The following is a 21228-nucleotide window of genomic DNA, read 5'->3' as shown; positions in this document are numbered from 1 at the left end:
TTGAGGATGGGACGTTGAGGCGTCAAACTTATCATATTTTGTCAACATATTGTAATTGATTTTGAAACATGTAATTCATACAATGATGTAACTCTTTCAATTATATATATGTTGGTTGTGTTTACTTTCATCACTATTACCATTGTTGTTATGATACTACACATGAAGTCCTCCACCCTCGGACGTTTCCGCCATCCTTGGTTTGGGGGTGTGACACAACTAGTCATTCCTTGAATGTGTGCACATTTCCATCCATGTTGGTCTACTTCTTGATGATTCATTTGCAGCCAACTGTCTTTCAACCAGTTTCTTGATCAACCAATTTCCAAACTTGGTTGTCATACATGGACTTAATCTCGCTGCCTATTGCCTTTTTCCACTTTGAAGCCTTACGGCCTGCCATTGCTTCCTTGTAGTTAGTCGGTTCTTCCAAATTTACCAGTGTATGATCACTGATAAATGTATTACCATCTGCAGTTATATGGAAAACATAGAACTCATGTGGCATGCTAACTCGACTAGAACGACGAAGAGATAATGGGCTGTCAACTGGCTCGACTGGAATTTCTTCCTCTGGTTGAGTGTTATTATCTTCTAAGGTTATTTCATTGGTTGACTCTTGAATCTCTTCAAGTTCAATTGTGCTCCCACTATCCTCTTTTCATATGTGCTCTCTCTCGCATAAAATTCATCTTTGTGCTACAAAGACCATGTTTTCACTAGGAATGTAGAACAAGTATCCAAAAGACTTTTGTGGGTAACCAATGAAAATACATCTCTCACTTCTGGCTTCTAGCTTGTCATGAGTCTCTCTTCTAACAAAAGCTTCACAACCCTAAACTTTGATATGTGCTAACGAGGGAAATTTCCCTGTCTACATCTCGTGAGCTGTTTTGACAACCTTTTTAGTAGGGAAAAGATTGAGGATATGAGCAGCTGTCTCTAAGTTATACCCCCAGAAGGAAATAGGAAGAGTGGCTCGACTCATCTTGGAACGAACCATGTCCAACAAGGTTTGATTGCGCCTCTCAACCACACCATTATGTTTTGGTGTCCTAGGAGGAGTCAATTGTGAAACTATTCCACATACCTTGAGGTAGTCGTGGAACTCAATACTAAAATACTTGCCTCCTCTATCAGAGCAGATCATCTTTATCATCCTGCCTAATTGACAACTTCATGTTTAAACTCTTTGAAATTTTCAAATGATATTGATTTATGTTTGACTAAGTAGATATAACCATATCTACTATAATCATATATAAACGTTACATAAAATCGATTACCGTCTCTTATAGTGGATCTGAAAGGCCCACACACACTTGTGTGTATGAGATCCAACAACCCTTTACTTCTTTCACAAGATCTAGTGAAAGGTGATTTTGTCATCTTGCCCAAAAGACAAGATTTGCATTCATCATTTGGACTTAGGTTAAATGATTCCAACACTCCATCCTTTTGGAGTTGGGCGATGCGTTTCTTGTTAATGCGTCCAAGACGAGAATGCCATAAGCATGCCTTGTCTAAACCATTAGACAAATCAATGTAAAATACACTATTGCCTAAGATATCAACACAAGTCATAGTTTCATACACACCATTACAAGGTAAAACTTCGAATATAAATACACCATTTTCATAAACCAGAATTGAACCATTCAAATCATCAAAAGAGTAGTGAAAACCTTATCCAAATAATGCATGAAATGAAATAATGTTTCATGTCATTTCTGACAAGTAGAACAATCAATAAAACTAATCCTAACATCACTACTAATCACAATTTGATAAGTCCTAATCTTGGTAATAAGAGAAGATTGCCTATTTCCCATGATCAGATTCATCTTCCCATGCTCCACATCCTCACTTTCTTTTGGCCCCTACAAGTCAGATCAAATGTGAAAACCACATACTGTATCAAGTACCTAAGAACTAGTATATGGTGAGTTATAAGATTGAATACCATATATACGTGATAACGTTGGCTTCACCTTGCCATCCTTGATGTCTTGTAGGTCTTTAGGGTAGCTCCTCTTCCAATGGCCCTTCTCATTTCAATAGTAACAAGTAGCCTCTTTGGGGTCACTAACAACTGGAATATTTGAGTTAGGCTTTGCCTTTGGGCTATTGCTTGATGACCATGCATGGACCTTGTTATTCTAGTTAGCTTTGGGAGCAGCCTTCCTTTTCTTCCCTTAGCTCTTTTCAACGGAGAGAACGGGAGCATTATTAGGAGGGGCCGAATTCTTCCCCTTCAATCCCGACTCAACAGTCTGTAGCAAGTTGTGGAGTTGGGCCAAAGTGGTTTCTGTGTTGTTCAAATGATAAGCTAATATAAACTAATCATAACAACTTGGCAAGGAGTTTAAGACCATGTCAATGGCCAATTCCTTTTCAAAATGCACATTAAACTTAACAAGGTACTCCACATATCTTTTCATTATCTACACGAGGTTGCATACAGACTCTCCTTCTTTCATCTTGCAAGCCATGAGGGACTTGACCACTTTAAATTTCTCTTGACAAGCTATCTTGTGGTACTTTTCCACAAGGTCATTGATCATCTCAAATGGCTAGTAATCCTCATAGAACCTTTGCAATTAAGGAGTCATTGTGGTGACCATGATGCAAGAAAATTTGTTGCATCATCGTAGTGTTTCTGTAGGAGGCTAGTTGTTCGGGAGTAGTAGTGGCATCATTGACTTCAACAAGTTTTTCTTCAAGTACATATTCTTTTCCCTTGAATTGAAGAGCCATTTTGATGTTGCACATCCAATCATTGTAGCTAGAGCCATCAAAGGTTACTTTGGACACAATAGAGAGTAGATGGGCTTGGATAAGGCATGTTTCCTTGGATAAGCCTTATCCCTTTTTCTTTTCCCCCAAGTTTCCTTAGAGCCCATGAAAAGCTCTAGAAACCTTCTACAACCCCCCTTAGGATTCGTCCAACCCTAGGGAGGTTCTAAAATTGGTCAATGCTCAATCTTTTGAGCATTGTCACCTTTAGTCCTTCCACTTTTAATTATTCCAATTAATTTATAATTGAACAATATAATTTCGAATTAATATATATTTTTTTAAAACATATTAATAAATTATTTATTTTGATTTCAAATTATTTTATTAATCAAATAATAAATTAATAAATCAATATCTCTCTTTCCACATAGCATTCCAGTTTCTTACTATGTTTGAGGGCAACCCAAAAGGAATTTCCTAATAATTTAAGTTTATAATAATTTAGTTAATGGCTTAGACACCTAATCCAACAATTTTTGCTTTCAATATTTATTGACATTATTTGTATGGAGTCAGGTGTATCATTTTTATAGATCACAAGAGCATGATGTATCTGATGGATCAACCGAACTTCAACATGAGGCGGTGCAGATAGTTAGATGTGGTGAAAGATTATGATTGCGAGATTCTATACCATCTGGGAAGGCCAATGTTGTGGTTGATGCCTTGAGTCACAATTGCACCCATAAGAGATCTATGTTTGAGGATGGTTATTGTTTCACCACTTTTAGATCTTATTAAGAAGGCACAAGTATAGGGATTAAGGAAAAAGAATTAGAAAGAAGAGAGAATTAGGGTTCACATTCCATTATTTGTCAGGGATAGTCGAGGATTATTGTCTCAGTGCAGCAGAGTATGACTCTTGGTTTCTTATGGGCTTAGGCATACAATAATGAAGGAACGTCACAATTTGAAGTTTACGATCCATCTGGTGGCCACAAAGATGTATAGAGACTTGAGATTGAGCTACTGGTGGTTCTGCATGATGAGGGGGATAGCATGGTGTGTGGAGTGGTGCTTGACTTGTTGGAAATTCAAGGTCGAAAATCAGTGACCCGACAATAAGATGCTTCTGTTACTTATTCCCATATGGAAATGGGAGGATATCACCATGGACAATATCATGAAGTTTCCATGGATGACACATGAGGCTGGTTCTATTTTGTTCGCTATTGATAGATTAACCAAGAGTGCTCATTTCATCCCTATTGCTAAAATCATTTCCATCGAGAAGTTAGATGACGTCTACATCACGAAGGTAGTCGCTTGTCATGGGGTTCAAGTTTCAGTGCTCTGACCACGATGTCCATTTGACCTCCATATTTTGGAGAAAATTTCATAAGGATTTGGGTACTCAATTACTTTTCAGGACCACAGATCATCCTCAGATCGATGAACAATGTGAGAGGACTATTAAGACGCTCGAGATTATGCTTAGGGCATGTGTGCTAGATTTTGGTGGGATCCAGGATACTTATGATGGGTTTTGAGCATTCTAACACTCCTATGGTGTACATACAACCCTATAAACCTTGGATCTATGTTTTCTCTATTATACATGCAAATATTAAATATTCCAAGGTTTCATCCTAACTAGCATATTATGAAGCACCTATACTACAAAGTTCTAGTTAGATGACATAACTTTTGATGTAGCTTGATGTCTTCAAGCTTTAAGAGCTTAGCCCCAATAGTGTGGAAGCCTCAAGTTGAATTACAAATCACCAAAACACCTTGGAAGACCTTGAGAGAATATGTATACACACTAAAATCGGCCCACTCTTATGTCCTCACACACTAGTCCCATTTCTTGTGCCAAAGACCTCTTTATATAGTATGGAGGATTATGGTTACATTAATGTAAACCCTAATACCCATGACCTTTCATTTCATAGGATCCATGGGTTAAAACTCCATGGACTATCCATGATAGCTTAGCCCAACCTAAATGAACTTGGCCCATTCCATATATATATCTAAGAGTCCATATTTAATTAGTTCCTTTTGATCACTTAATTAATTCTAAATTAATTATTGATCAATACTAATTAAATAATATGATTCCATATTAATATATTAGAACTTATAGTATATTAATATAAATCATAAATATACTATTCTCAAAAGACTAACCATATAAATTGTGTAGGTGAAGTGCAACCCAAATGGACCATGCCGAGTCGGGTAAAGTACATACAAAATATAGTTATGGACTTAGACATTAATCCAACAGTCTCCCACTTGGATAAGTCTAAAACTATTATTGAGTATGACTTCAAAATCTAAATGGCAATCGTAGCTCTTAAAGCTACTGTCGGACTCTGACCTTGTCAACGACTTGTCCATTAGATAAGGGATCATATATTCCTCCATTCTAGATATCATATGGACTGAGACATGGATTATAATCATTCTCTCTGTCCATTTGTTGTTTCCCGATTTCCGATTTATGATGCCTGACTGATTGAACAAATCAAATCAGTCCTGGCTTGGCCAAGCACTCACATGTGTCATCGCTAAATCATCGAGGGGCCCACAAATACCGTTTTTATCCCGAAGGTAAAACGAATGGATAAACTTCGACTCATATGGCTTGTTCTACTACTTGTTGAATCATACACAAAGGCACGTTTTATAACATCAAGTTACCGAATGCGTTTTCGTGCAATCAATGTACAACCAACTCATAGTAACAACTCATATCTCTAGGTTTGAAGAATATAAGATATTATCGTCTCATGATCACTCGTGATAAAATCCATGAAGTGATTCAAATGAGCGCGGGTTGAATCTAATACTCATAACTTATGAGCACTTATGAGTGTTGTAGCACAACTTTGCCCACCAACTTGGACCTCTACAAGCCAACCCATGACAGTCTTGATTCATATCTACTTCCAACATATGACCGACTTTGGATGGTTTGAATAACTTAGTCATTCCGGAAGAATAACCTACTTATTATGGAAGTCAAAATATGCAAAGGGAAACACAAGAATAAATGAATCTAATATGGTATCAAAACCTATGAATATAAATAAAACACTTTCTATTTATCACCATACTGATTACTCATTATTCATTGTTTCGGTTTTATCAACTTTATACTTGAATTAAAACACTAGGTGTCCCATGCTCTAAGCATGTACTCTATGTTTTCTAAACAATAGCTTTGCCATACACTAAGTATGAACTCTATATTTGTCTATGATCCTTTTCTTTGTGAACTAGATCAATTGAACATAATTTCAATGATACTTTTTTCACACTCCCAAATCCATGTCTTAAATGTAAGAATTCCAAATTCCTATCATTTATCGAAATTTGTTTAGATTTTAAACTTATATGCATTGTTCCTCTTGTAATGATTATGCACAAAGCCACAAAGGCTTGGCAATAATCAGTACAGAGTATCCCAATGGAGAGCAATTCCATGGAAACGATGTCTCAGATTCAAAGCGCATTGCTTTGAACATGCTTCTTGCATTAAGTTCCTTTAATCTTACACAGATTGCTTCCACCTATGAAGACAACTCTATATTCCCATTTTGACTACCACTTCTGAACAAGAGTTTCCTCTTTTCATACTATGTCAATATGGTCCTTCCAACAGTATACTTCCAAATTTCCTTGAGCAACCAATCTTTGGTAAACCTTAGATTGTCCTCGACAATTGCTTAATCACTTTAGTAATATCCAATTCTAGACATTGTTCCCCTTAACTCTCCAAGCCATTTGGAAACATTCCTTGATGAGCTAAAACAAATATTCAAAAGTTCGTGCGGATTTCCGACAAGAAAACACTTCATAGAATAGGTCTCAACTTGTTTTTTGATCATCAAAAACATCACAACTCCAATTCTAAATGTGCTAGAGTAAGAAAACATTATTACTCCATATTTTATGAGCTATTGTTATCCTTCTTAGTTTTTGAAATGAGTTTCAAGATATGATTTGTTGTTACTAGAGCATGGCTCTAAAACTTTGATTGGGAACAAAGTATAACTCGTCTTATGATCGAACCATTTATCACAATGTTCTATTCCTCTTCTTAGTCATACAATTGCACTAAGTTGTTCTTGGATGATTTATTGTGATACCATTCCACAATTACTAAGACGGTCATAAAACAATGATACTAAAACATTTTCCTTCTTTTCAGATTGAAGAATCTTTTATCTTTCTGCCTAACAGATTCTTCTATTCGTTCAGCTACTCTTTGAACTTTTCAAAAGTATTAGAATTATGTTTAATCTTATAAACAAAACCATATTTATTGAACATTAGTAAATCATCACAAATAAAGTTATCGTCCTTTGTGGTAGATCTGAAGAGTGCATATCAACATATACTAGATTCATTATAAGCCTTAGTTTACAAACTATCATATTTATATTGTAAATTCCTATTTTGGCATATTTGACCAAAAAACTCAAAATGCAAGCTTAAATGTAGAACAATAAAAATCATTACCAAAAGGGAAAATGACTTGCGATGGTAATTACCTTTTCATCTTATTCAGGTTTATGCAACTTTATTTTTTTTATACATATTTGACCATATAACTTGTTCAATGTGTTCACATATTACCGTTGTCAACTGCTATAGCAGATGACAATGATAATATGTGAACACATTTAATAAGTTAAAAGGTCAAATGTGTAAAAAAAAGAAATTTGTCTAAATGTGAACAACCTTTTTTACAAATTTCTTAAGAATTTTTATAATTTCTTACAACATTTTTATGATATTTGTTTTCCTATAGTTTTTTTTTTTTTTACAAATTTCTTAAGAATTTTTATAATTTCTTACAACATTTTTTTGATATTTGTTTTCCTATAGGTTTTTCTAATACAATGTTTAAAACTTTTTTATATATTTTTTTAAACTTTTTTTTTATACTTTTATATAATTTTAATACAAGTGTTTTAAAGAAAATATTGTATAAATGTTTGAAATTGTTCTTACAAATTTTTAATTCGTTTTTTTTTCAACATCTTCACAAAAAATTTTTTATAAATTTCATACATTTATTTTTAAACTTTTCTTGTACAACATTTTTAAAATGTTTCACAGATTTTGTTTGACAATTTAATATATTTTTTATAATATTTTAAAATACTATCGTTAAATACTAGTTTAAAATGTTGTATAAAAAAATCAAAAGTTTATAAATTTCTAATTAAAAAGTATTAAAATTTTAGAATAATTTGAAAACATTTACATTATATAGATTTATTTTATTTGATAAGTAATATTTTCTTTTTAATTTTTTAAAAGATCCTCCATATTTATTGTAACATATTTAATTTATTTAATTTGTTTGTTAGATACTATTTAATTTAAAAATATTTTATATGCTTAAAAACAAAAAAAAAACATTAAAAGATGCTATATAAAATATTTCACAAAACAAAAACATATTTATTAATTAAAAAGTAAAATTTAAAATTGATCACTTGTAACGTCCCAAAATTCAAGACAAAAAATTCTTTTAATAAAGCATTACTTTAAGCAAATTCATCATTTCAAAACATAAACAGAGTATTAGTTTCCAAAATACATGTTCGTTATCAGAGTAAACATTCCCAGGTTGTCTAAACTATAGTGTGTGCCATGCGATCACCCCGAGCTCTTCCCTCCGGTACCGGAAGTACCTAAAACCAAAACTGAAAATCGTAAGCACGAAGCTTAGTGAGTTCCCCACCCTACCACATACCATGCATAACCACATACTGCACATACTGGGCCACACCCGCTAACCTGGGCCTCGCCCCCTACCTCGGGCCTCACCCGCTACAACGGCCCCGCCGCTCCAGGCCCCGCCTGGCTTCAAGCCCCGCTCGGATACAGATCTGTTTCACTTAGGCCTCACCTGTCACAGGGCCTCGCCCACTAACATATAATAGCACGTAAACATATCACATCACATCACATAATCTAAACACATACTAACAGATCTTGTCCTAAGGCCTCGCCTATCTCTGGGCCCCGCCCTTGTCCTGCTACTGATGAGTCATGGAACCCCGTTCATACTCCTGTTGATAGTGAGGTACGGGCCCAGCCCACCCTCACTCCTTCCCTAACTTGGGCCTCGCCCCTGCTCTGCTGCTACTGAGATGTGGAACACCATCCATACTCTGCTATTAGTGAGATACGGGACCTCCCCCACACTCACCTCCCTACCAGGCACATATAAGTATCACACAGACAACAAGTATAAACTATCACATAAACCATTCCTTGGGCACCCGCCCTCTGCCATTGGACCACGTCCCGAATATCATACTAGCATACTATGCCTAGGGCTAACCCCCGGGTCTTCTACTCATAACTACGTGGGCCGGCATTGTGGCCTTAGACCCATTCACACAAAGGGAAACTCACCTATACTGGCTGAACTGGCTGATGAACCCACTAGCTGCTGCCCGGCAACTCTCTTAACTCCTGCTCCACTCGCTCCCCGAGCTACCAATGTCAAGGCAACACTGAGTGTAACTGACCCCCGAAAGACAACCAAGTCAACTCTGGTCAAAGTCAAAGTCCTGGTCAAAGTCAACCTTCCAAGTTAACCCTACTCGCCGAGTCACCCTATTGACTCGCCGAGTTCATATGTTCAGAGTCCTTCTCTTTGCGACTCGACTCGCCGAGTCAGTCCATGACTCGCCGAGTCTACCGATTTCCGAGTCCTGACCTGTCCAACTCACCGAGTCTCCATTCGACTCACTGATTCGAGTCTCAACACGAAGGGTTTGGGGTTCCGTGACCTGACTCACCGAGTCCAAGAACAGACTCGTCGAGTCCAGGACAACCTTCAACAGACTCGCCGAGTTGTTCATCCAACTCGCCGAGTTCCTGCCCAACATCATCTGACTCGACGAGCTGTTCATCCCACTCGTCGAGTTCCTCCAAATCTTCATGCTACTCGCCAAGTCCACTCAAAGGGCTCGCCGAGTCCATTCAGATCTCCAAACATGCAAAGGACTTTTGAGTCATGCAGGGACTCCAAACCATAGATCCATACTTCCAAAGCTCAATCCCCACATAAAGTTGCAAACTTTACGTATAACTAAAGAGATCTAGGCTCAAAACATACTAGGGTTTGGTTTAAGGACAAAAGGGCTTCACCAACTACTCATCTTCTGATGCTTTATGACATATTGGACCATCCCAACAGTAGATCTGAAGTGGCAACAACATATCTAAGCCCCTAACTCGAATTGGGTCTCAATCAACCATAAAACCCCCAAATGTCATAACAAAATAGATCTAGATGCAAAGAAGGGAAAATGGCAGCTTAATATCTCCAAGATGAACGCAAACTGAAGTAGATCTCGGATCTACACCTCTCCTTTGAAGCAACCTTCTTGATCTTCAAGTTCCTTTCCAAAATTTCCTTCCTCCAAAGCTATTTCTCTCAAATGATGGAAGCTCACACGAAATCTAGGGTTTACAGGTTCTCTAGGATGATACAAAGGCTGAGGGAGGGACATAACACCCTTTATATAGGATACAACTCCCAGAATTAGGGTTTTCCTCACACAGACCAGACTCGCTGAGTCTCCTTGGCCGACTCACCGAGTCGGTCACTTACTCCTCGACCCGGATCCCGCTCGGACTCGTCGAGTTCCTCCTTGGACTCGCTGAGTCTCCCCTTAAAATTAGGGTTTTTCTTTCCTTTCTTGGCCTTCAAAACTTTGGGTGTTACAAATCTCCCCCACTTATACTAAACTTTGTCCTCGAAGTTTGCTATGGCCCACCGCCTGCGATTTGCCTCCAATAACCCACCAATTTATCCAACACCAGCTGCCTACCTTCGCTGGCCTCCAGCTCGGTCATTCCGACTAACACAAATCCTTGCGAATAATAGACTCGGGTCACCCTGACCCTGAACATCCTGGAAACACAACTTACTTACCGACAATCCTTCTGGTACTCACCGAGTACTGCACTAAACCTATAGGGGTTCACCCCTTCTTTCCTTGCACAATTCCTTGCCTTCCCAAGGCAAAGCTCCATAACCAACTATTTCCTTTGTCACTGTGAAGGCCTTATCCTTCACCAACTCCATCACCCCCGCTATTTCTAGTACGGGTCATCACCGTCAGTGACCACTGACACTCCTCTCTGCCAAAACTTGGTGCCGAGCACCCCTCGATTCAACTAACTGAATTCCACCATACACTGCTTACCCGCAGTACCACTGACTGTAAATTCTGCTATTCCTTGTCTGCCTTCCGGATGAACTGAGACCACCCTGGTCCCTACCAACCTATCAATGCCTGGATTACCGGCTCCCACCGGTAGCTAGTCCCAACACCACCACTAGTCGCTCCCAGCGACTTCCGAAGAAACTTCGACCACCTATAACTGCTCAATCTATTCTGCTATTCAGGCACTACAAACCTGGGATCCCCGATCCCCTAACTTGACACTAAGGTCCCTACCAGGTCCCACCTGTGCTGCTAAAACTCACGGGCCTCGCCCACGGGTCCCACCCGCCTCTATCCTTCTAGTCCCACTAGTCTAACCACTCTCGCTCGGGCCTCGCCCACGGGTCTCACCCAACTATATCCTGGAGCGGCCTCTCCCAAGGTCTCACCTCTCTAGGGCTATACAGGAAAACTCCCTATCATTCTCATCCACTACCCATTCCTGATCCCTATCTGGTCACTAGGAGATAAGGGCCTCGCCCCAAATCCACTAACGAAGCTACTAAGGAATGCTACGGCTTACCCGTAGCCTTACATCACCATCCATTGCTGACTGCTAGTGAATGCTACGGCTGCCCCGTAGTCTTACAACACTTCCACCACTGACTGCTAATACGAAGGCTCCCACATGCCATTAGCTCTCAAGATCCTCATTCCGACTCCCTCGAGTCCTACGGGCGATCCACAACCTGAATTCCCAACCACGTACTAACCATTACCATCACACGCACTAGCTGATGGGGAGTTTCTCAAACTCCCAACCCTGAAATCCTCAATCCATCAAATGCTGAACTACTTCTTTTCCTTCTCGGAGGTCGCACACTCATTCTGGATCTACGTGCTCCTACCTTTGCACACTCGGAGGATTCTCCCCCACTTCGATCCTGCTTACCCCTTGTTGCTCAATACTCAAAAGAAATCCTTGCTACCATTCCATAATCAATCTGCTGAGGGACCCAAGCTTACCATAGCTAGGGATCTAACCAATCCATTTCTAACACTATACAACTCCGATCTAGCGAGACATAACAAGTCCTTCCCAAGCATGCTATAGTTACTGCATCCTATGCAACCTTCTCCAATAGGGCACATCCCCTCACTACATTCGGATATCCAAGGTATGCAGATGACATATAACTCGATCACAATCAACCACTCAAAAAAATAAAATACTCATACTGATAATGATGCAGAACCATATCAATATACTCATGCACAAATAAAAGAACTGAAAACAGAAATCGCATACCTGCAACGTCCGGTGTTGATCGCGCCTCTAAGGTAGTCATCTGAAGAGCTCTGCCTCCTACCGTAGGCACCTCTGCACGGCCCTGACGGCCGTCTGTGATCCTCAAAGTTGCAGGGGCAGGTGCCATCACCCATCCTGCTGAAAACAAACTAGGGCACTAGGCCTTCTTGTGGCCCCGCTGGTTGCAGTGAAAACATAACAGGTCTGATCCCTGTGAGGTGGTAACTGTACAATCCCTGCTGAAATGACCAGTCTGACCGCACTTGAAACAACCAGACTCACCACCGCTACCACTCCTGCACGCGCCCCCGTGCGCCCTGCCACACTTTTCGCACCGGTTGCGGTCCTGATAATCCCTTGAACTTGAATCCGACCCCTTGGGCCTTTTTCCGGAACCTACAGCTACCTGAACCTCATCCAGCTTCCTCTTCCGGATCTGCTCCAAATCAATTTCCCTCTCTCTAGCCTGAGAAATCATGTCTTCCAGCGTCTTACAGCTGGTTCTTCTCACGAACTCCCTGATGTCATCCCTCAACATCTCATGGTATCGGGCCTTCTTCATCTCCTCATCTACGACATACTGCGGTACAAGAAGAGCCCTCTCCCTGAACTTGGCGGTGATCTACGCCACAGTCTCAGTGGTCTGCGTCAAATCCTGAAACTCCCGTGCCAACTGCTGCACCTCAATAATCGGCGAAAACTCTGCCCTGAACCTGGCTGAGAAATCGCTCCAAGTCATTGCGTCCAACGCGACATCATCCCCCAAAGCATGACCAATCTCCTCCCACCAATCCCTCGCTCTGTCCTTCAGAAGACATGAAGCGAGTCTGACCTTGTCCCCCTCAGGATACCGGCTCGTACGGAATGCGTTGGCAACATCAGCCAACCATCTGCTGCTAGCGATGGGGTCCCTAGCCCCATGATAATCTGGTGCCCCGCAAGCCCTGAACTCTCGAAATGTCAAGGTACGTGCTCCCATCAAAGCCATCATCTCAGTACGGAAGGCTCCCAGCCTCTCATCCAAAATCTCCAATATACCCTCCTTGACCGTGCCAAAGATCACAGGAGTCTGATTCAAAATACTGTGCGTAACCTCGGTGGATATCAACTCCCTCATTTGCTCCTCGAGCTGCTCGGCCCCTGAACCCGAGCTTGATCCCTCTCCGGCACCTGATCCGCCCGCTGGTCTCTCTCGCAACGTCACCATGTTGACAATGTACCACAACCACTATCAGAATACTCATCACTGATGCGAGACCAAACACACTCTACCAGGTTCCCGGTCTTGTCTCAGCGTTTCCCAAATCGAGTACGGATCCTCTACTTTCAGTAGTACGGGCCCATACTACCTTCCACATCTATCTGTACTTTCCTCCGGAATTGCTTTGACTCCACCAGGTCCCTTATCCACTACCACTGCTCCCAACACTATCTCATCCTAGGCTTACCCTAGGAAAACCTCAGACTCAACTCAAACCAGTCCTCAGCTGCTGAGGGTCTCCTTGTGATGCCAACTAGCCATCACCTGGATACCATCACATGTGACGAGGCTCAGATAATCCTTCAAGTAAAAGACTCGTCCCTACAATGGTTGGACTCAAACAAGAGTTGCGCAATAGGACCAAATCCAGCACTCTGAGATTATCCAACCCTGATCACATATGGCGTGCCGTATCCACCTAATGGCTAACTCCCATCACTCAGAATCCCATAATGCACAAAGCAAGCAGCATTCAGACAAGGGAAAATCTAACCATAACATACTCAAGCAATCATATCCACAAGGCAAGAAACTGAACTAGCAAGCAACACAAGCTCATAGACTCACACAAACTCATAAACTTAGGCATAACCTAAACAGGCTATCCTACTACTGTCTAATCAGCACTACTATGCAGCTCAAAAGCACAAATAACAGGCACATAAGGCATCATCCCTAGATCCTTAGTCCTATTCTAGCATGCTGTTCTATCAACTGATAATCATAACATAAGCTTGTATGGGTATTTTGGGGTACTTACTTAAGCTCGATTGATTGCATGCACCACACCCTTTTTCTCTTTTCAAAGTTCTTTTCTTTCTGAATTATTTTTGCCTTTCTAAAACTGTTTTCTTTCCCAAAACTCTCTTTTTACAAAACTGTCTTTTCATTTTGAAAACTTCTATACCAATTCCTCAGTTTGAGTTCAGACACACCCGAGAGCATGTCTGAATCCCTCAAACCAAGGCTCTGATACCAACTTGTAACGTCCCAAAATTCAAGACAAAAAAATTCTTTTAATAAAACATTACTTTAAGCAAATTCATCATTTCAAAACATAAACAGAGTATTAGTTTCCAAAATACATGTTCATTACCAGAGTAAACATTCCCAGGCTGTCTAAACTATGGTGTGTGCCATGCGATCACCCCGAGCTCTTCCCTCCGCTACCGGAAGTACCTGAAACCAAAACTGAAAACCGTAAGCACGAAGCTTAGTGAGTTCCCCACCCTACCACATACCATGCATAACCACATACTGCACATACTGGGCCACGCCCGCTAACCTGGGCCTCGCCCCCTACCTCGGGCCTCGCCCGCTACAACGGCCCCGCCGCTCTAGGCCCCGCCTGGCTTCAAGCCCCGCTCGGATACAGATCTGTTTCACTTAGGCCTCACCTGTCATAGGGCCTCGCCCACTAACATATAATAGCACGTAAACATATCACATCACATCACATAATCTAAACACATACTAACGGATCTTGTCCTAAGGCCTCGCCTATCTCTGGGCCCCGCCCTTGTCCTGCTACTGATGAGTCATGGAACCCCGTCCATACTCCTGCTGATAGTGAGGTACGGGCCCAACCCACCCTCACTCCTTCCCTAACTTGGGCCTCGCCCCTGCTCTGCTGCTACTGAGATGTGGAACACCATCCACACTCTGCTATTGGTGAGATACGGGACCTCGCCCACACTCACCTCCCTACCAGGCACATACAAGTATCACACAGACAACAAGTATAAACTATCACATAAACCATTCCTTGGGCACCCGCCCTCTGTCATTGGACCTCGTCCCAAATATCATACTAGCATACTGTGCCTAGGGCTAACCCCCGGGTCCTCTACTCATAACTACATGGGTCGGCATTGTGGCCTTAGACCCATTCACCCAAAGGGAAACTCACCTACACTGGCTGAACTGGCTGATGAACCCACTAGCTGCTGCCCGGCAACTCTCTGAACTCCTGCTCCACTCGCTCCCCGAGCTACCAATGTCAAGGCAACACTGAGTCTAACTGACCCCCGAAAGACAACCAAGTCAACTCTGGTCAAAGTCAAAGTCCTGGTCAAAGTCAACCTTCCAAGTTAACCCTACTCGCCGAGTCACCCTATTGACTCGCCGAGTTCATATGTTCAGTGTCCTTCTCTTTGCGACTCGACTCGCCGAGTCAGTCCATGACTCGCCGAGTCTACCGATTTCCGAGTCCTGACCTGTCCAACTCACTGAGTCTCCATTCGACTCACTGATTTGAGTCTCAACACGAAGGGTTTGGGGTTCCGCGACCTGACTCGCCGAGTCCAAGAACAGACTCGCCGAGTTATTCATCCAACTTGCCGAGTTCCTGCCCAACATCATCTGACTCGACGAGCTGTTCATCCCACTCGTCGAGTTCCTCCAAATCTTCATGCTACTCGCCGAGTCCAATCAAAGGGCTCGCCGAGTCCATTCAGATCTCCAAACATGCAAAGGACTTTTGAGTCATGCAGGGACTCCAAACCATAGATCCATACTGCCAAAGCTCAATCCCCACGTAAAGTTGCAAACTTTACGTATAAGTAAAGAGATCTAGGCTCAAAACATACTAGGGTTTGGTTTAAGGACAAAAGAGCTTCACCAACTACTCATCTTCTGATGCTTTATGACATATTTGACCATCCCAACACTAGATCTGAAGTGGCAACAACATATCTAAGCCCCTAACTCGAATTGGGTCTCAATCAACCATAAAACCCCCAAATCTCATAACAAAATAGATCTAGATGCAAAGAAGGGAAAATGGCAGCTTAATACCTCCAAGATGAACGCAAACTGAAGTAGATCTCGGATATACACCTCTCCTTTGAAGCAACCTTCTTGATCTTCAAGTTCCTTTCCAAAATTTCCTTCCTCCAAAGCTATTTCTCTCAAATGATGGAAGCTCACACGAAATCTAGGGTTTACAGGTTCTCTAGGATGATATGGAGGCTGAGGGAGGGACATAACACCCTTTATATAGGATACAACTCTCGGAATTAGGGTTTCCTCACACAGACCAGACTCGCCGAGTCTCCTAGCCGAGTCGCCGAGTCGGTCACTTACTCCTCGACCCGGATCCCGCTCGGACTCGCCGAGTTCCTCCTTGAACTCGCCGAGTCTCCCCTTAAAATTAGGGTTTTTCTTTCCTTTCCTGGCCTTCAAAGCTTTGGGTGTTACATCACTATTTAGGAAATTATAGATATTTTAAAAATACATTTTGAAGAAAAAGAATACAAACAAATATGAATAATTAGACCGTTATTAAAAGAGAGAAAAATGATTTATCATAATAATTAATTTGTCGTTTAATTCACACTTAGGCAATTTTTTTTACATATTTAACCATTTAACTTGTTAATTTGCTCACGTATTATTTATTACCACCTTTAATAGCCGATGACAACGACAATATATAAATACATATAAAAGTTAAATGGTCAAAATATATATAAAAGTCAAAAAATTACTTAAATATAAAAAAATAATAAAAATGATTATTATTTTTCCCTAATAGCGCATAACTAATTATCGATTCTCATACAAAAATGAAATAAAACTAAGGGAAAATGACTTAAGAGACCATCGAAGTTTCAAATTCGTTCGAAAAAAAACCATTCAAGTATTACATGTTCAAAAAACACCATCAAACTAAGACATATGTTCAAAAAATACCAACGAAGTACATGTTCCGTTCAAAAAACATCATCTCTATGATTTGGGGTAACTTACATATTTAGTCTCTAACTTTTTTTTTTCTAAACTCGGGCGGTCCCTTTAGTTTAAATTTGCTTCAACTTCGGACTATGATCGAGTTAAAAGACTAATATACCTTTATTACTTTCATTTAACATTATTTTTATTATTTATTAATTATTTATACAATTTATGTTATTATTTATTATAAATATATCAATTGTCTAAATAATTAACAAGTAATAAAAATGAATGTTAAATGAAACCAATAAGAGTATATTAGTCTTTTAACTCGATCATGGTCTGAAAGAAAAATAAATATAAACGCTAGGGACTGTTCGAGTTAAGAAAAAAAAATTAGGGGCTAAACATGTAAGTTACTATAAACCATAAAGATGGTGTTTTTTTGAATACAATATGTAATTTGTGGAGGTTTTTAAACTTATGTCTTAATTGGTGTTTTTTTATTTTAAACAAATTTAAAACTTCAATGTTTCTGAGTCGTTATCCCAAAAACTAAAATACACGGATTTTGTAGATTAAAAAGTACACAAATCCCTCGAACTGGCCAAACTACAGGCGGGAATTTTGTCTATCCACAGGCTCTAGATAGACCGATAGAAAGCAAGACACAAACCTCATCGTCCCCAGAAATGGCGATCTCCACACTTCAAACGCTAACCACACCATCTCTCCACCATACCCTTCAACTCTCCGCCACCAGGCCACACCACCACTGCACCACCATCAAGTCACATTCTAATTCGAACTGCTCTCTAGACTCTACAACTAATCTTACTCCTAAACCTAACAAGAAGAGGGGATTAGTGGGCGCAGGCATTGGATTGTTAGCTGCTTCGATGTTAATTTCATCCCCGCTTGATGCTAATGCTACTAGAATCGAATATTACGCCACCGTTGCAGAACCCTCCTGTGAGCTTCAGTTTGCGCCTTCAGGACTTGGGTACTGCGATGTCGCTCCCGGGTTTGGTGAAGAAGCTCCCTATTCCACTCTTATCAATGTGAGTTACAGACATTTGAGATTAAATCCATTAATTTCCATCTTCGAGTTTACATTATTGTAATTGAAAATTAGATTATGCATTGAAATTATAATCCCTAGTTGCATAGAAAAATCGAATTCGAAAATAGTTTGTGAACCTCGAAACTGATTATAGTATAGAACAATTTCCCCTCTGGTTCAAACGTATATAGTTTTGGATCCGAAAAGTGACTAATTTCATAGAAATGTCTGATTTGGAATATTTCTGTCTTCATCACTTTCTGATCCAGCTTGTTTAATGGAATGCAAAAACTTTTGGTGTTTCTTGGATTTTCATCGAATTTTGATTCCAAATGAGAAATTTGAAATAGAGAAACGTGAAACTTATATCTGATGCTTCATGCTTGTTTATCCCAATATTCCATATACCTTTATTTGACAATCAAAGTTCAAATGTATATATAGTGAATTTAATCCTCAAATATTCCCCCTTTCCCTTCTTACAGATTCATTATACTGCAAGATTTGCTGATGGCATAGTTTTTGACAGCAGTTATAAACGTGGAAGACCACTAACTATGCGTATTGGTGTTGGCAAGGTATGAATTAGTTAGTGGCAATTTGGTAATTGTATTATATTTATCTTTAAAGGTTGTTTGTTATGTCAGAACTCGGTCAAGACATGACAACCTTGTACTAAGTTTGACTCGGGCCGATGTCAACAGGACAAAAATTCCAATTTATCGTCAAATATGTATTTGTCTCTTGTAAAATACGCAAATGTCCTCCTCATCCTCATCATAGGAGACAACCGTAGAAAGCTTGTGATGTCCAGTCCATGATAACCTTATATCGTCTTTGTCGCGCATAAGACAAAATTTTAGCTTTTTGTCGCTCTCAGAAAGTAGGAGAAGAACTCATTCTTGATCTGTCATTTGTGCAAAAGACGTGAATGCCCTCTGTATCATTATCTTACCCTTTTGTTCTAATATTTATACGTTCTCTACATCCAGGTGATCAAGGGACTTGACCAAGGGATCTTTGGGGGCGAGGGTGTTCCACCCATGCTTGTTGGTAAGATCTAAAAAACCATAAAATCCCCATGACATGACATGACATGATGCACTGTGTTTGGATTCGGTCTGATACTGGGATCTTTGTCCCACCTAAAAAGGTGGAACAAAGATTTGCTATCGATCTTTTGTTCGTACAAAAGACGTAAATGCCCTTCTCATCCTTATCATCGAAAACAACCCTAGAAAGTTTGTCCAGTCGTGTCTTCTTGTATGACACATGGGCGGTGCTTCTGTAGGTGGAAGACGTAGACTTCAAATTCCTCCGGAATTAGCGTATGGACCTGAGCCCGCTGGTTGCTTTTCTGGTACCCCTTTTTAACTTTGGGTTAAATGTGCATGAAATATTTAAATGTGAAGTCAATTGATATGTTATTGTATTTTGTATTTGAATAGGTGAGTGCAATATACCTGCGAATGCAACGCTCCTTTATGAAATTAACTTTGTGAACATCTACTCTGGTAATAGAGCATTACCACCGAAATAATTTGAATGTACAATGCTATAAACAACAGTGTTTCTCACGAAGATGTTCACGGATTATTGTCAGAAATTAGATGTATATATGGTACAATTGTTTGTACATGTAATGAAAAACATCACTCTATTAAATTCAACAATATTCTTTACCTGAGAATATGTGAAATGTGTGAAGTCTAAGGTGGTGTTTGTTTTTTAAGAGGTAAATGTTTGTAGTCTTTATCAATGTTTGCAAAAGAAGTCTGTAGTCCTGCATATATAAGATTTTTTTTTTAAGTTTGCAAGTTAAAATATATTTTTAATTTCTTTTATATTTATTTAAATGAAATCAAATTAAATGACATCATCATCTGTTGCTACCAATCATATCCGAGTCATTCCTGCCATCACTACCATTATCATCTTTAAAAACCATTATCTTTTCGAAATCTATAAGAACCATGTTTAAAATTCAAAACAGAAACACAAGCCAGAACCACCCCAAAAATAAATAAATAAATAAATAAATAAATTCGAAAATGGGCTAAAATTTAAAAGCTAATTGTTAGAAATGTTTGCAAAAAGAGGTCAAATTATGATTTTACATAATTTGTCTTCTAGAAATAAGTAGTTTTTTTGCCCTCTACAAACCTAAACTAGTGTTATACCTGCTTGTTGGTCGGGACAAAATGATACTTTGCCCTCAAGGTAGATGGTCAAGAGAATTAGGTAGATTATATGCCTTAATTGCTAAATTAGGGTTAATTATAAGTTTAGTGATTCGAGACTATATATATATATATATATATATATATATATATATATATATATATATATATATATATATATATATATATATATATATATATATATGTATATCGGTTAGCTCTTTGCCTTAATTGCTAAGAATTAATTATATGTGTGGATTGCTAAATTAGGGTTAATTATATGTTTACGGAGACAACTTTTTTCTGCCCCGAGTATGTCGATTCGGAGTAGGTTTAGATGCCATGCTACTTGAGTAAGCTTAAGACTGAGATCAAAGAGTTTTGTTTCGACTCAGCAGTATAGTTCCCTCTCCGAGATGTAGTCTTTTGCTCGAAGGATGGAGATTATAATTGAGACCCACGTGAAAGAGTAGACGCATACCTCAATTCAATCACATCTAGCATTGATGCGGTTCAAACCTGCCGATTCGTGATATGGAGGTAAGACGGTCCTCACTTGTGGCAAGTGTGGGATAATGCATGAGGGAGCATGCCGATCGTCGTTAGGGCATCGTAATTGTAGAAGGGAGGGTCATTATGCGAGGGATTATCATCAGCAGAATCCTCCACCGAGCCCCATAATTTGTTACCATTGTGATCAGGTCGGCCATATGAAAGCCAAATGTCCCTTCCTCGATGTGAGGCCAGTGCAGGTACCGACTCTAACTACCCTTCGAATCATAGATAGA

The 21228-nt window shown here is 39.8% G+C and overlaps 1 protein-coding gene across 1 annotated transcript; it reads left to right on the top strand.

Annotated features, from left to right (window-relative positions):
- Window positions 1–17778: 17778 nt before the first annotated feature.
- Window positions 17779–19950, top strand: LOC111888776 (photosynthetic NDH subunit of lumenal location 4, chloroplastic). The gene is made up of 5 exons (XM_023884886.3): window positions 17779–18258; window positions 18746–18838; window positions 19253–19313; window positions 19552–19620; window positions 19709–19950. Exons 1-5 carry the CDS (start codon window positions 17890–17892, stop codon window positions 19798–19800), a joined length of 684 nt encoding a protein of 227 aa, XP_023740654.1. The 5' UTR covers window positions 17779–17889; the 3' UTR covers window positions 19801–19950.
- Window positions 19951–21228: the final 1278 nt, after the last annotated feature.

Source organism: Lactuca sativa, chromosome 5 (genome assembly GCF_002870075.4).
Source record: "Lactuca sativa cultivar Salinas chromosome 5, Lsat_Salinas_v11, whole genome shotgun sequence".
NCBI classification, from domain to species: Eukaryota; Viridiplantae; Streptophyta; class Magnoliopsida; order Asterales; family Asteraceae; genus Lactuca; species Lactuca sativa.
This window is presented reverse-complemented; position numbering and strand designations above follow the sequence as displayed.

Excerpts from the sequence above, each read along its gene's own strand:
- LOC111888776 (XM_023884886.3), top strand. The coding sequence starts at position 17,890 with ATGGCGATCTCCACACTTCAAACGCTAACCACACCATCTCTCCACCAT. Across the intron at positions 18,259-18,745 it reads CCTATTCCACTCTTATCAAT|ATTCATTATACTGCAAGATT; the intron begins GTGAGTTACAGA and ends CCCTTCTTACAG. Across the intron at positions 19,314-19,551 it reads TGTTCCACCCATGCTTGTTG|GTGGAAGACGTAGACTTCAA; the intron begins GTAAGATCTAAA and ends GTGCTTCTGTAG.